The 15,128-nt window shown below is 51.2% G+C and overlaps 1 protein-coding gene across 5 annotated transcripts in view; it reads left to right on the forward strand.

Moving 5' to 3' along the window:
• PPP6R2 (protein phosphatase 6 regulatory subunit 2) overlaps positions 1–15,128 on the forward strand; it is a 122,579-nt gene that overhangs the window by 41,858 nt on the left and 65,593 nt on the right. For 2 of the 5 annotated variants that reach the window (XM_035896083.1, XM_035896079.1), the window contains one exon: positions 12,773–13,018. In XM_035896083.1, the coding sequence (XP_035751976.1) occupies positions 12,792–13,018 (227 nt within the window). In that variant the 5' untranslated portion in view covers positions 12,773–12,791. Of the gene's footprint in view, positions 1–525; positions 634–12,772; positions 13,019–15,128 lie in introns of those variants that run through there. The other 3 variants (XM_035896080.1, XM_035896082.1, XM_035896084.1) reach the window with 3 other exon arrangements.

The raw sequence follows: 15,128 nt of genomic DNA on the forward strand, positions 1-15,128 counted from the left end.
CAATTTGGAACTTCGGTATGGTGTAAGGTCAGAGAACACTTCTGATTGCAAGCCCCAGTGGGGTTTAAAAAGATGAGGCATATCCATAGGATGTGGTCACTGGTAGCCATCAAAGATGAGATTTCAGGTGTGCCTTAAGGTTATCTGTGAAGAAATGAGAGCAGGAGGGTGAGGCAGTTCTGGAGAATAAGCTCGTCCACCGTGCTCCCTGGTGCGCAGGCTCTGTACGTCTGGGAGGGGGCTCTTCTCGATGAAGACCGACACAGCATGTCACTTCCCGCGTTGATGAGGCATCTTGGCGCTAATTTAGGCCTTCCTAAAGGCACTGCTTTGCTTTTGCTGAGAAGATCCAAGAAATGAAGGTATCCCAACCAAAGACGTTACTGTACTTCAAGAAATTCATAAAAGCCTCTTCACTGATGGAGGGGAGATCGTCATTGGCCAGAAGCTGCTGTTGGAAGCTGAGCTTGGGTTCTCTTGGGTTCTTGCCTACTGAGTTAATAAACGCTTCCCTTTCCTTCCCAGCCCTGTATCGAGGGTGGGAGACAAGAGGAGTGCACCCGGCGCACCTGGGAAACTCAGCCTCCATTTCTGGAGTAAGTGGATGCAAAGTAGTGGTAGTTTCAAAGTCAGGTAAGCGAACGCCTTGCAGAAGGGCAGCTGGGGAGCTCCGGCACAACTTGAAGATGCTTTCAGCACTGCAGGTGCATTCTGATTCAACCTGGGATACCGCTTCAAGAAGTCCGCCCCAAACTTTTATATCATGACAGCTCGGGGGAGGGGAACGGGCATTCTTCATTTAACAAACTTTTCCCCCTTACCTTCAGAATGGAAAGCTGTTTCAAAATCATGGAATCACAGAATCGTTCAGGCTGGAAAAGACCTTTGAGATCATCAAGCCCAACTGTTGCCCTAACGCTGCCATCCCACCACTAAACCCTGTCCCTAAGCAAATGAAAACCCTGGACCGCTGTTAATGTCGGGATAGGCTGTATCGTCATCTCGACCTAAGGAAAAGCAGTTTGCTGAAATGTAACAATTTGAAGGATTTTGTTCCTATTAAAGGTACTTATCAATTCCTGAGTTATGTCCTCACCCCTTCAGCTCCCCAGCTTAGGCTGCTGCTTCTGACACTGCATTTGGCCTCGTTACTTACTGCGACATCCCTGAAACTGCCAGCACATGGCAGTCTCGTTGTATGACACCGTAATGCTTCTCCGGACACGGAATAAATTAGCTTAAATACTGAGAAGGCTTGGTGGAGGGCAGTAGTATCTGTTAGGTGATCATAAATGAGTTGTTGTGTGTTTGTGTAGCAGACGGTTACAAACCTCAGAGAAAGGTTTCCCCATACTGCTTTCTGACGTGTTTATTGGTCGGTCTGTATCTCCTGACTTCTCTGGCTTTCATGGGAAGTACTGCTCGGAGATTGCTGGAGACCTGAAGCCCAAGTCTTCCTCACTCGGAGATGAAGGTCAAATAGTTCAGCTGTTACAGTCAAAGAGCGAGAGAAGTAGGATGATCTGATGGTGGCAGGGATTCGGGATCTGTTGCTGACGAAGCAGCGACCGTTCCTGTCTGTGTTACTCGTGCCAGGAAGGTTTACAGGAGGTTAGTGATTAGCAGGGAAAGAAGGCAGGAGAAATCACCTGCCGCGTGGATACACTGTGGTGCTCTTCTGATCAGAACCGTCAATAACAGATCTTGTTAGAACCTGTAAGAGCTGTACAGCAAACCTTCCGCTGAGTCAGGACCTAATCAAAGGTTAACGCTTCTTGGCTGTTTTGTATCTGGATAACTGAAGCCATTCATGAGATGATACCGCATCAATAAGGCATAAGGCTCAGAGTCAAAGTTGTGGAAAAAGTGGGTTTTCTTTGGAGGAGAGAGACATTAGAATCATAGAATCATAGAATGTTTTGGGTGGGAAGGGACCCCCAAAGGTCACCCAGCCCAACCCCCCTGCAGGAGCAGGGACACCTTGAACCACATCAGGTTGCTCACAGCCCCGGCCAACCTGGCCTGGAATGGTCCCAGGGATGGGGCCTCCACCCCCTCTCTGGGCAACCCCTGCCAGGGTTTCACCACCCTCACTGGAAAGAAGTTCTGCCTTAGATCCAGCCTAAACCTCCCCTGCTTCAGTTTAAAGCCATCCCCCCTTGTCCTGTCCCAGCTGGCCCTACTAAAAAGCTTGTCCCCCCCTTTCCTCTGGGCCCCCTTGAAGCCCTGACCGGCCGCACTCAGCTCTGCCCGCAGCCTTCTCTTCTCCAGGCTGAACACCCCCAACTCTCCCAGCCTGGCCTCAGAGCAGAGGGGCTCCAGCCCTCGGATCATTTTAGTAGCCCCTCGGATCATTTCAGTAGCCCTCCTCTGGCCCCGCTCCAACAGCTCCATGTCCTCCTTGTGCTGAGGGCTCCCGAGCTGGACGCAGGGCTCCAGGGGAGGTCTCCCCAGAGCAGAGCAGAGGGGCACAATCCCCTCCCTCGACGCTGGCCACGCTTCTCCTGATGCAGCCCAGGGTAGGGTTGGCTTCTGGGCTGCCAGCGCCCATGGCCGGCTCATGGCCAGCTTTTCACCCACCAGTGCCCCCCAGTCCCTCTGGGCAGGGCTGCTCTCCATCCTCTCTTCCCCAGCCTGTATGGATACCGGGGGTTACCCTGACCTGTTCATCAGCCTTGCTACAGAAGTACACATTAAACTAAGCACACCTGGCTAAACTGGTCCTTCAAATCTCTGAGCAGTGCAACAGGTACTGCAGAAGCAGGGGAAAAAAGCTCAAACTCCTGCTGGTGAAGGGACATCTGGCTGTGCTTCACCTCCTTTGGGGGGTTCCCTCCTCTGTGCTGCTCTGCAGATGCAGGTGGCTTGGATGCGGTAGCTCCCTGGATGTTGAATGTGGTCATCATATTCTTTTTGGTGGGTTTCTGGGAATACCAAGAGGCTGTTGAGGCCCTGCTGTTCTGAGGATTGGGACCTCCTCAACACAAATGAAGGAATGAACGCAGAAAGCAGTTCACGCTTTGAGGGCATAAAGTCTAAGCTGAGCTCTCTAAGAAGATTCAGCAATTCTGCAAGAGGAAACAATGCAGACCGCAAAATTGTTCGGCGTAGGTGGGATGTTCCTTGTCCCGCTGTGGCCAGCGAGCAGTGCCTTGGCTGCTGGGGAAGAGGCACCGGCGCTGGAGGGGGCCTCTTCTGCTTTCGTCCTCGTGCAGTTACAACTGCGCAGCATCAGCTTGGACAGCCACCGGGTTGCTTGTGGTGAAGAGAGTTCGCTTCATGTCCCAGCCTCTTACTACTGCCGGCTTCCCTGCGCGGGTCTGGCTGATGCTTCCGTTTCCAAACCCAGCTTCTGCAGTAGGGAGTAAAAAACGACTTTTGGCCTTGGCGAGCCCTCCCGTTCTCGCTGGGTGAGAAGGGCCGAGAGCGCCCCGCGTTGTAAGATTGTGGGGAGATTGCGTTACCCACGCCCAGCAGAGCCTAGAACCAGAGAACGGAGCTCTGTGTAATGCTTGATGATTGGAAACGTTTAAAGCTGGCAGCTGGCATCCGCTGCTTTGTGGTCTTTTGTCCTGGATATCTGCAATTTTTTTTTTTTTTTAATTTTTTGCCACTAGATGTCTAAGACGCTCCTGATTTTCTTTACTGGGGTATGCAATGCCACAGATTGCTAGAGAAGTAGGATATTCCCTCATAGTCCTGTTTTCTTCATCCACCTCTTCTGCTGTACAGTTACCTTAACTTTATTAGTGATTTGTAGCACTTAATATTTCAGTATTTAGGAGTTCCTCCAGTTTAAGTAGGTGACTTAAAGCAGCGTAAACTGGAAGCGGTGTTGAATCCAAGTCGTGTATCACAAGAAAAAATTGCATTTACTGTTTATTGGGCTCATAACACTCGGCAGGTCTCTGGCTGTCTCAGTTTCTGAGGCCCCTTTCCTGCTGTTCAGTAGGCTTTTTTGGTGATCGCCTCTTTGGAAGGAGGTGAAGGGCACTTTCCGAGTTATCGGAAGAAGGTGGATTTATATCCCAATGCCAAAAGAAAGGCCTTGCTCGTTCTGGGCTCCTGGCTCTGCAAGGTGGTACCGTTGTTTCCAGGGGTGGATTGCTCTGGTTGCTGGTTCCTCTGGTAGCTCCCCTTGGATGGGCTGCAGTTCGGTGGTTAATGCTGATGAAGTTTTTCACGGTAGCTCAGGTTCTCAGATCCCATTTCCTAGGAGCACTTCTCTTCCTGCTCTCCGTAGCTCGTAGGGAACAAGTGCCTGGTTGGTTACGATGGCTTGCCTGCAGTGAAGCAGATGCAAGAAGATGAATTCGCTGATCATTGCAGAGCGGAGCAGTTACTTTTCTAGATGATCAGGTTGTTTAAAAGTAACGATGAACATTTTTTATTATGTTACAGACATACAAGTTTGTTTCTTGTTACATCTCGAAATGGAGCATTCATAGAGGTGTAACTGTCGTCATGGAGAACTTTTCTGGCCCTCTCCCTTTTTTTTTTTCCAATACATTTTGACGTGCTTCAGCAGTTATGTTGTATGTCGTAGAAGACTGCATGTGCTTCCTGCAAGAAGACGCAGACGGAAATCAGCACGCACGTTGTGCGCATGCCTGTACATATGCGGACATATCCTGCTGCTCCCACAAATGGGAGAGCTGGGTTTCTCCAGGAGCTCCCCTCTTCTGTCTTGCTGGTGCTGCCTGGTTATGGGTAATGGTGTCCCATTGCCCCCACCTCCGGCTGCAAGCATCCTGGTGTTGGGTATGTTGACGTTCTTGTAGAAAGTTCTTCTGGACCATCCAAGTCCACAAAACCTCCATGAATTGCTGAGGGAGGCGAAAAATAATAAGAAGGGCTTCTACAGGTACATTGGCCAGAAAAAGAAGATGAAAGAAAATACACAGCTTCCCCCCCCAATAGAGAAGACAGGAGAACTGGTGACAACTGACATGGAGAAGGCTGGGGTACTCAACAATTTTTCTGCTTTGGTTTTCAGTGGGAATCACTCTTCCCACATACCTCAAGCCCCTGAACTTCAATCCAGTCCCTCCCATTTTAAGGGAAGATCAGGTTTGAGACCACCTGAGGAAGACACATAAGTCCATGGGACCTGGCAAACTCCGTCCAGGATCCTGAGGGAATTGGCTGGTGTAGTTGCCAAGCCACTCTCCATCATATTGGAGAAGTTGCGACAGTCGGGTGAAGTCTCCAGAGACTGGAAGAAGAGAAACATTGTGCCCATTTTTAGAAAGGGTAGAAAGGAGGACCCAGGTCACTACTGACCAGTCAGCCTCACCTCTGCCCAGTAAGATCATGGAGCAGATCCTCCTGGGAGATGTACAAACATATGGAAGACAGGGAGGTAATTAGAGACAGCCAAGATGGCTTCACCAAGGACAAGTTGTGCCTGATGAGTCTAGTGGCCTCCTACAGTGGAGTGACTGTATCAGTGGACAAGGGAAGAGCTACAAATGTCATCTACCTAGACTTCTATAAGGCCTCTGATACGGTCCCATGCAAGATTCTGGCCACTAAATCAGAGAGATATGGGTTTGGTGGATGGGCTGTTAGATGAGTAAGAAATTGTCTGGAGGGCCAGGTCCAAAGAGTTGCAGTCAATGGCTCAGTGTCCCAGTGGAAACCTGTAATGAGTAGTGTCCCTCAAGGGTCCATACTGGGACCAGTATTATTTAATGTCTTCATCAATGACAGTGGGATTGAGTTCCCTCTCAGCACATTTGTGGATGGTGCTGAGCTGAGCGTTGCAGTTGATTCACTGGAGGGAAGGGACGCCATCCAGAGGGACCTTCGCAGGCCCATGCAAACCTCATGAAGTTCAACAAGGCCAAGTGCAAGTTCCTGCACCTGGGTCAGGGCAATCCCCAGTGTCAATACAGACTGGGGGATGAATGAGCGGCCCTGCAGAAGGACTTGAGGGTAGTGGTGGATGAAAAATGGGATAAGAGCTGGTAACATGCGCTTGCAGCCCAGAAAGCTAACCATATCCTAGGCTGCATCAAAAGTGGCGTGGCCAGGAGGTCGCAGGAGGAGATTCTACCCCTCTGCTCCGCTCTGGTGTGACCCCCTGGAGCCCTGCATCCTGCGTGGGGTCCTCAACACAGGACAGACATGGACCTGCTGGAGCAGGGCCAGAGGAGGAATGTGAAAATGGTCAGAGGGCTGGAGCCCCTCTCCTGTGAGGACAGGCTGAGAGAGTTGGGTTTTTTCAGCCTGGGGAAGAGAAGGCTGCGGGGAGACCTGATTGCGGCATTTCAATGTGTAAGTGAGGCTTATAAGAAAGACTGAGAGACTTTTCACCAAAGCCTGTGATGACAGGACAAGGGGCAATGGTTTTAAACTGAAAGAGGACAGGTTTAGATTGGAGAAAAGGAAGAAATCTTTTATCCTGAGGGTGGTGAGGCGGTGGCCCAGGCTGCCCAGAGAAGCAGTGGCTGCCCCATCCCTGGAAGTGCTCAGGGTCAGGCTGGGACAGGGCTTTGGGCGGCCTGGTCTGGTGGAAGGTGTCCCTGCCCACGGCAGGGGGTTGGACTGGGTGGTCTTTAAAGGTCCCTTCCAGCCCAAGCCATGCTGTGACTGTGAATCCACCAGCGCTAGGAGCTGCTTGTTCCGCCGTTGCTGTACGTCCCTGCTTCCAGAGGCATCACGGCTCGGACCCTGCGGGCAGTGTCACAGCAGTGTATCGTCTCTCGTGCCTGGCTTGTGGCCTTCCAGGACAGGTCTTCTGGCTCCCGTAGGCCGTGACTCATTCTGCTGGTCCTCAAGTGGCATGTGTGTCCCTTTGGGGTTTTTTGTGTGTGGTACTGTTCCACTTCCAAGCTTGCAGAGATGCTGTGTGGGTTACAGAACCTCCCGTCATCGCCTGGACACCTGCTTGGGCCTCACTGTATGCCCTGAACAATCCTTCCACAATCTCACTTGCTGCGTTTTACTGAGTAGCCCGTAAGATCACTGTACCTAAAAGAGCTTTTTTTGGCTGGAGTGAGGGCAAAGAAGAGTCGTCTCGTGATGTGGCGTGTGCTTTGGGCAACGTGGTGGGAGCGCCCTGCTGCAGGGCAGGCTGCCTTCCCAGTTGGCTGCAGCTGCACCCAGTCCCAGGACACTGGGAATTGCATCGGTGGCTTCCAGGGGCCCGGTTCCGCCAGCGAGGACCGGGAGAGGCCGAACTCCTCAGCGATCCTCCTTCATTTTAAGGAGGAGGTCGGGCAGGGGATCTGCCTGCTCCGTGCTGGGGAAGGGGCTGGCTTCCTTTCCTAGGGACCCCTTCCCAGCGGCTCTCCCGTAGGTCAGACAGCTTTTCCCATAGGTACAGAAAACGTCTTGAAAAACTGTGGAAACGACAGATTTGCAGTGGGTTTGAATTTGAGAAGTGAGATTTACCTGTGTGGAATACATAAATGTATTTGGGTTAACCCTGCACCCAAACGTTCTGCATTTAAGGCCTTTTATGCCAGCTTTTCCCTCGGTGAATTTATAACCCAGCCCAGCTAGTTAAAAATGGCTGAAGAACAGTTTGTAACGAAGACGCTGCGCAGCCAAGCAGCATTGCTGTCACGGAAATGTCACCTGGGTTGGACATTCAGATGTCTGATCCTAATGCAGAAATTCAGTTACTGGGGAGCATTTCCAGTAGCTGAATGGACGGATGCAGAAGCTCTTGCTTGGTGCTACAGTGCTAGAAGTTAACTTGTTGTTTTAAATTTCAATATGCTATTGGTTTAAACAGCTCCGGTTAGAAACTGCTTCTCTTTCTGCCATATTTTGTGCTATTTTTTGAGGAGGGAGTGGTTCCCAAAAGACTGGGATCAGCCTAAGCAAACTGATCTGGCAGTTCGGCAGATTGCTGGGAGGTGGCAGTGGGTGGGCCGTGCTCTGGGTAAGCGGTTGTTTTGGGCAGCTTCCCCCTGCTTCCCTCCCCGTAACGCTGAGCTTGGGCCCACCACGAGGAAAGCCTGTTACAGCCTTGGTGTTCACAGGGAGAGTTACAAGAAACACAGAATCCCAGAATCCCAGACTGGCCGGGGCTGGCAGGGCCCTCGGGAGCTCACCCAGTGCCACCCCCCTGCCCAAGCAGGCTCACCCAGAGCAGGGGGCACAGGACAGCGTCCAGGCGGGGGTTGAAGATCTCCAGAGAAGGAGACTCCACAGCCCCCCTGGGCAGCCTGGGCCAGGGCTCGGGCACCCTCACAGTCAACAAGTTCTTCCTCCCGTTCACCTGGAACCTCTTCTGCTTCAGGTTGTGCCCATGGCCCCTTGTCCTGGCGCTGGGCACCCCCGGGAAGAGTCTGGCTAAATGTGATGCTGTAGGTTAGACTAGAAGTGGCTGGCGCCTGACGTTTAAAGGGAACGCTGTAGGTATGAAGCCGTCTTTGTGTGATGCTTGAGCAGGATTGTGGTTGGGTTCCTGCTGGGCTTGAGGCCATGTGCTTCCCCGTAAGGTGTATGTGAGCTCTGCCTCAAAACACTGAAGGTCCAAAGCCGGCGGGTAAATGCGGCGTCCAGGAGGACACCGGGAAGACCAAGCTGTAAGGAGGCTGCGCGTTGGGTGGCTCCATCGTTCGTCACTTAAGTGTTCCCTTTAGAATGGAGTCCTCAACACCGGCCCGTTCAAACAGGGCTTGGACGCATCGGCAGCGCTGCGTCACAAGGGACAAACTCACAAAGATTTTCTTGATCTCTTCTAACTCTCTCAGATACAGACGTTAAAGGAAAGAGTTATGTTGACGTGGAAAAAAGCTCTGTGAAATAGCAAAGTTATCTGTGACAAATCTTGAAGCACTGAGTGGAGCTCTGGAGTTTGTTATCAAACACCCTGGGTAACAGGGGTATTGCAAGAAAAAAATAGCCTTAATTTTGTAAGGTAATCCTTTTCCTTTTAGAGATCCTCAGACTCGTCTGCACCCACGTGAAGAGCCCTTGCACGGTGGCAGGGCAGCAGCTTCATTGGCTAATCCATAAGAAATTGGTGTTTCTTTTCACGCGTTGCATTTCGTAGCTCCTCTAAGCCCTTCGGTTGGAGGTTCAGTGTGAAGATGTACTGCAAGGGACCCTGATATTCAAACCTGTAATTAAAAAATGGGGGTCTTTAATAACCTTTTAAACGGCCCAGCTGTGGCAACTGGAAAGCAGTGCCCCCTTCTTAAAATACACCTTCCTGGAGGAAAAAAGGGGGGGTCTGATTGTTTTTTAAAAAGGATCATTTCCAAATTGTGTCTCAGCTGTAGTTATGCAAGCAGCGGGACTGGCAAAAGATCAGGCGTGGTAACGTTTTTGGATGCTGGAAAAAGCAAAATGAATGGTTGGAGTGAGTGTTCCTGCTGCTGCGGAAATAGTAACGTGGGTTAGGTTAAAAACAGCGTGGTGATCCTGCTGTATAACATCACATGCTCGGGCACAAGTGATCTGGGAATGTCGCACATTGGCAGCTCTCATCCGTTTTATAAAATGCCCTTTAGCTTCCTGATGTTATTACATGGGACGTTTATCTTGTCTGAGCTACGCTTACCACCTTTGTCAATGGGGAATAATGGTTCCTCTCCTGCTTTCTTCAACGGTAATGATTATTTATTTCTTGAAACCGTCTTTGATCCCCGTAGCCGACGGCGCGGTGCCACCTCTTCGTGGTCTCACTGCACCCGATGGCCTGCGCGGCGTGCACCCCGGGCGTCCGACGGCTCTCCCTGCCCAGGGCTCCCTCCTGCAGAAGCTCTGCTTCCCCTTTCGGTAGGCTCCTGCACGCGGAGCAGAGCCCCGGGGTTTGAGTGAGGATGAGCCCGTGTCTGGGGAGGAATTCAGTCTGAGATGCTGGAGGGGGGCCAGAAATGCAAGGCTGTGCTCAGATTCTCGGCTGGTTAAATGGCTTAGCTGCTTTTCGAAGTGCAGGCGTCTGCTGGCGAGGAGCCGGAGCCACCGTGTACTCTCTGCAGGTGCTGAAAGCGTTCCTGGGGAGGAATTCAGATTGCTCCTTCTTTGGTCCCTGTAGGGAACAGTAAAAGAGACGGTAGTGAAAAATGAAATTAAAATCAGTCATTTAAATTGTGCCAAGCTCATCTGAGCTCTGTCTTTGGAGCTGATACTCTAAATAAAAGAAATGCCGTCAATCTTGTTTCTTTCTGGAGATCATGAAGATATTTGGTCCAAGAGCCGGAGCAGGATTGTGAAAGGTCATGGCTCGTCGACGAGTCATGAATTAGCCAGATTCTGAGGTGAGGTGGTAAAGGGTGCGATTATAAGAGAAAATATTAAGCAAGAGGAAGACTGCTGGAGCAGTTTCTTAGGGATAGTCTCAACACTGGCTTATTTGGATGGAATTAATGACTGTTCCAGAAGTCAGAGTGCATTGGGGAAGCTAACTGGAAAAAGAGAAAAACCAGGGTAACAAAAAAGGAAAGGAAGCGTTGGGTGTAGGAGGAAGATGAGGAATACGAAGTGCAGCGCTCTATATTTGTTTGAAGGGGAATATTCTTACAAACCTGCATGGCGGTAGTGAAACCTCACCTGGGTCACGACCAAGACCCCTATGGAGCAGGTACGGAGTGGGGACATTGGAGGGGACGATCCGAGCCATTGCGTGGTTTGGGGGAACCCGCTCGGGCGAGGGGTCCTCGAGCACTGCTGGGGGACTGGGAGGGGGCAAACTCGCAGCTGGGGCAGGGTCTGATCGCCGTTTCGGAAGGGTAACTTACTGTGGCTTTGTGGGACCAGGCTCCAGCTCAAATCCGTCTCTAATAGCTCGTCATTCTTTGTTACATGCAGGATCTCACTTCACCACTTTGGCACGGAACCATATGAAAATTTTTTTTTAATTCAGTTGGAGTGATATAAAATGTCCATGCAAAATTTCCTGTGAAGGAAGGTGATGGTGAGGAGGGTTTGCTTTCAGCCAGTACCTCCAAGGACTTGAGAGCCAGAATCGGTAGGAAAAGGAGGCCCTTCCCTCGGTCTGTAGCTTTGATTTATAATATCCTTTGGCCGTTTCCCTTGCTGGTGAACACCTCTAAGTCCCAATCCCTGTAAAGTAAAATGTGCGGACCCTGGAGAAGAGGCGAGCGCCTGGGGGTGGTTGAGTATTGTCTGGTTTAGAATGGCCAAGAGTAGAATTTGGGTGTTATTTTACAGACCAACTTTTAGCTGCCCAGCCCCACACCCTTTAGGTGATAATACACACCACTAGCTTCTAAGCTGTGCTTCCCCCCCCCAGTAAGGTTAGAGTTCAGAATTTTGGAACTTTCTACAAATGGTGCCATCCACTGAACTGCTCCATACATTCCTGATAGGGCGTGCTCAGCTTCTGGAGCGGCTCTGGGTCCGTTCTGCGTCCCCCCGGCGCCAGCTCTGGAGCCGCAGCCCTCACGCACTTCCATATGTGGAACCCCAAAACACACTCTACTGCCTCAGAAAAGGCCGCTCACAGTTTTACATCTGTGATGTCGACGAGGTTAATAGCATATCCCAGTGATCCCTAAGGTTTATATTTATTGGCAGTTCAGCTCTAGGTTTGCCGCTGGTGGTACCGCTCGCAGTGCCCAGTAGGGTTTTTGGTTTTTAATACTCTTGCTATCTCTTGCTGTTATGTATACATCAGAGGCCTTTCTTCCACTTCCATAAGTCATTGATTGGTGCAGTGTTGGCTGATAAGCATGACTCTCATACAAATCCTGGAAAGAACCCCAAACCCTTTAATGCAAACTGCTCACAGTGCAGCAGCGTGGCTTCCCTGCCTGTGACCAGCCCAGACTGTAACCCAGCCCAGCATTTCTGTCTAGGGACGTGATCTTTGATTTTTACGTCAAGCTACTTGCAGTTCAAGTTAATTCATGCATGTAGTGTGTCTCATATCATACAGCTATAATCTAGGTCGTGTTAGTTTTCGAACAGAAAGGATGGAGAGCAGCCCTGCCCAGAGGGACTTGGGGGCACTGGTGGGTGAAAAGCTGGCCATGAGCCGGCCATGGGCGCTGGCAGCCCAGAAGCCAACCCTACCCTGGGCTGCATCAGGAGAAGCGTGGCCAGCGTCGAGGGAGGGGATTGTGCCCCTCTGCTCTGCTCTGGGGAGACCTCCCCTGGAGCCCTGCGTCCAGCTCGGGAGCCCTCAGCACAAGGAGGACATGGAGCTGTTGGAGCGGGGCCAGAGGAGGGCTACTGAAATGATCCGAGGGGCTACTAAAATGATCCGAGGGCTGGAGCCCCTCTGCTCTGAGGCCAGGCTGGGAGAGTTGGGGGTGTTCAGCCTGGAGAAGAGAAGGCTGCGGGCAGAGCTGAGTGCGGCCGCTCAGGGCTTCAAGGGGGCCCAGAGGAAAGGGGGGGACAAGCTTTTTAGTAGGGCCAGCTGGGACAGGACAAGGGGGGATGGCTTTAAACTGAAGCAGGGGAGGTTTAGGCTGGATCTAAGGAAGAAATTCTTTGCAGTGAGGGTGGTGAAAGCCTGGCAGGGGTTGCCCCGAGAGGGGGTGGAGGCCCCATCCCTGGGACCATTCCAGGCCAGGTTGGCCGGGGCTGTGAGCAACCTGATGTGGTTCAAGGTGTCCCTGCTCCTGCAGGGGGGTTGGGCTGGGTGACCTCTGGGGGTCCCTTCCCACCCAAAACATTCTGTGATGTTTCTATGATTCTGGTACAAAGAGTTGTTAATTTTGTTTACAGAATTTAACTGATTTTTGCGAGCTGCCTGGCAGCTGAATTAAGGTATCTGCTCAGATTATAAAGTAGTCAAAAATAGCGAGGGTGGAAGTTTAACTCACGCTCTTTTGCATTACAGCTAGTTGTGTCCCATCAACATGTTCTGGAAGTTCGATTTGAACACAACATCGCATGTGGACAAGCTGCTGGATAAAGAAGATGTGACACTTCACGAGCTGATGGATGAAGATGACATCTTACAGGAGTGCAAGGCGCAGAACCGCAAGCTGCTGGACTTCCTTTGCCAGCAGCACTGCATGGAGGAGCTGGTCAACCTCATCACACATGAGCCCCCCGTGGATATGGATGAGAAGGTCCGCTTCAAGTAGGTGTTTGTTTTCTGTCCTATACGAAGAAAACTGAATGAGGGAGATCTTGGTGTTGGAAGTGCTCTGGTGCGAGGTGGCTGTAACCTTTCCACTCTCGGGAAGGCGGCTGTCAGGTGCTGTGAAACATTTCACAGCGTTTTGCTATTTGTAGTGAATTTTCAGAAGCTTGTTTCTTTATTTTCAGTGGTTTAACACTGAACTTGTCTAAAAAAGCCCCCAAACCTCTTGCTCTTTCTTCAAAACTTCGCAAGCAGAATAATCGGTATCTCCAGAGTGCCTTTGGTACGCTCGTATCAACGTTGCAAGCAAAGAGCATTCTGCTCGGAGTTACAGATTTCTGAACTTGATTGGTTTTCAGTAGTCGAGGCCAAAAAAGAGGGAGCTGTACAGGGAGCGAACGATGTGACATTTTCAGTGTGCTGCATGTGCAGGGCCTGCTGATCCCAGTGTCCGTACGGTCAGGGAGAGCGGCTCGCTGCGGGGAGAGCCTCTTCCTTGTGATGGTGAACTCCAGATCTATTTGGTTCTCATCTCAAGTTGTGTTTGTATGTTTTTAACCAAATGTATACTTGAAAATATTTACATTTCGGATTTGGGAAGTTTGTTTTTCTTTGTTCAGTTTATATAAAAATAAAAGGCTGCTCTGTGTGTAAATAAATAAAAGTGGACAAGCTTGTCCCTGTGGGAACGGACCAGTGTTGGTTATTGCTGCCGCTGCTTGAGATCCGCAGAAGTAATGGTGGTGGTGTCCGGGCTTGTTGGGGCAGAGAGCTGGCCAGCTAGGCCTGGGCGACTGCGTCCCGGTGAGTGGATGCCAGGAAATTACGGTGTAACTTGGAGTATTATATGGCTGTTCTGCAAGGTTTCTGTGACAAAAGGTGCGTTACCAGGAGGAACCAGGGGTATTAATTTTACACCGTTGTCCTACAGATGCCAATTCTGTTCAGGTTTAAACCAGGGGGGTGGCACACAACAGTCTTTTGACTTTTTGCCTTTCCTGCCTTGTATTGGAATAACCACCTTTTCACGGGGCTTTGCGCTTTCTGCAGCTCTTTATCCAGGTCGTTCGCACAGCCAGCCCGAGACGAGCCCAAACTCCAACTGTCCGACTGAAGAAGATGGGCAATGCTTCCCTTAGTGCGAAGAGCTAATGATCAGAGGAAATCTGGAGGGTTGAACTAGATGACCTCTAGGGGTCCCTTCCAACCCAAAACATTCTATGATTCTATGAAATGCTGAACAGCGCAGGCTTGCCATCCTTTGCTGGCATCAGGGTGTAGAGGATGAGGGATTCCAGGACCATGCCAGCACGAATTCATACGTTGTCCCTCTCACTGCAGAATGCTACTGCGGTGAACCGGGCTGTATTTTTAAGCCCTGTTCTTCTTGAGATGTTTGTGGCTGCCATGAGAAGCCGGTTTGTGTCTCTGATCCTGGGCACTGGAGGGTGGAAGTGGAAACCTTTTCCTATTGTAACCAAACAGACTAAGAGTAAGGAAAGGTGGGGACAAACAGAAATTTCTCAAGAAGCCAAATCCTTAACGCAGAGCAAACTGAAGAGGGAAGCTCAATACGAGAGTGTTTACTCCCAGGCGTCCCTGAGTTTCACGTGCAGGATTAGATGCCTTTCCGTCAGGTCTTGAAGGCAGCGGGTGGTTTAGGCAGCTCAAGGCCAGGCTGGCTGATGAGGAGGCACAAAGTGGGACGGCGGTGGGAAGAGGTCAGCCTCCAGCATTGCGGCTCCCTGTGCCAGCAAGGCAGAAGAAGGTCTTGTGTTGGGAAGGCCTTATGTTGACGGTCTCATTCACTGATCTCTTCATCGGACGATGGCATTCACTGGGTTAAAAACTGCCTGGATGGCCGAGCCCTGAGAGTTGTGCTCAATGGAGTTCAACCCAGCTGGTGGCCGGTCCCAAGCGGTGTCCCCCAGGGCTCAGCGCTGGCCCCAGCTCTGTTTAACATCTTTATCCATGACCTGGGCGAGGGGATTGAGGGCACCCCCAGCCAGTTTGCAGATGGCACCGAGCTGGGGGGGAGTGTGGGTCTGCTGGGGGGGAGGGGACCTGGCCAGGCTGGAGCCATGGGCCCAGCCCAGTTGGGTGAGGG

The sequence above is a fragment of the Egretta garzetta genome, unplaced genomic scaffold, assembly GCF_000687185.1.
Source record: "Egretta garzetta isolate BGI_Z169 unplaced genomic scaffold, ASM68718v1 scaffold636, whole genome shotgun sequence".
NCBI lineage: Eukaryota > Metazoa > Chordata > Aves > Pelecaniformes > Ardeidae > Egretta > Egretta garzetta.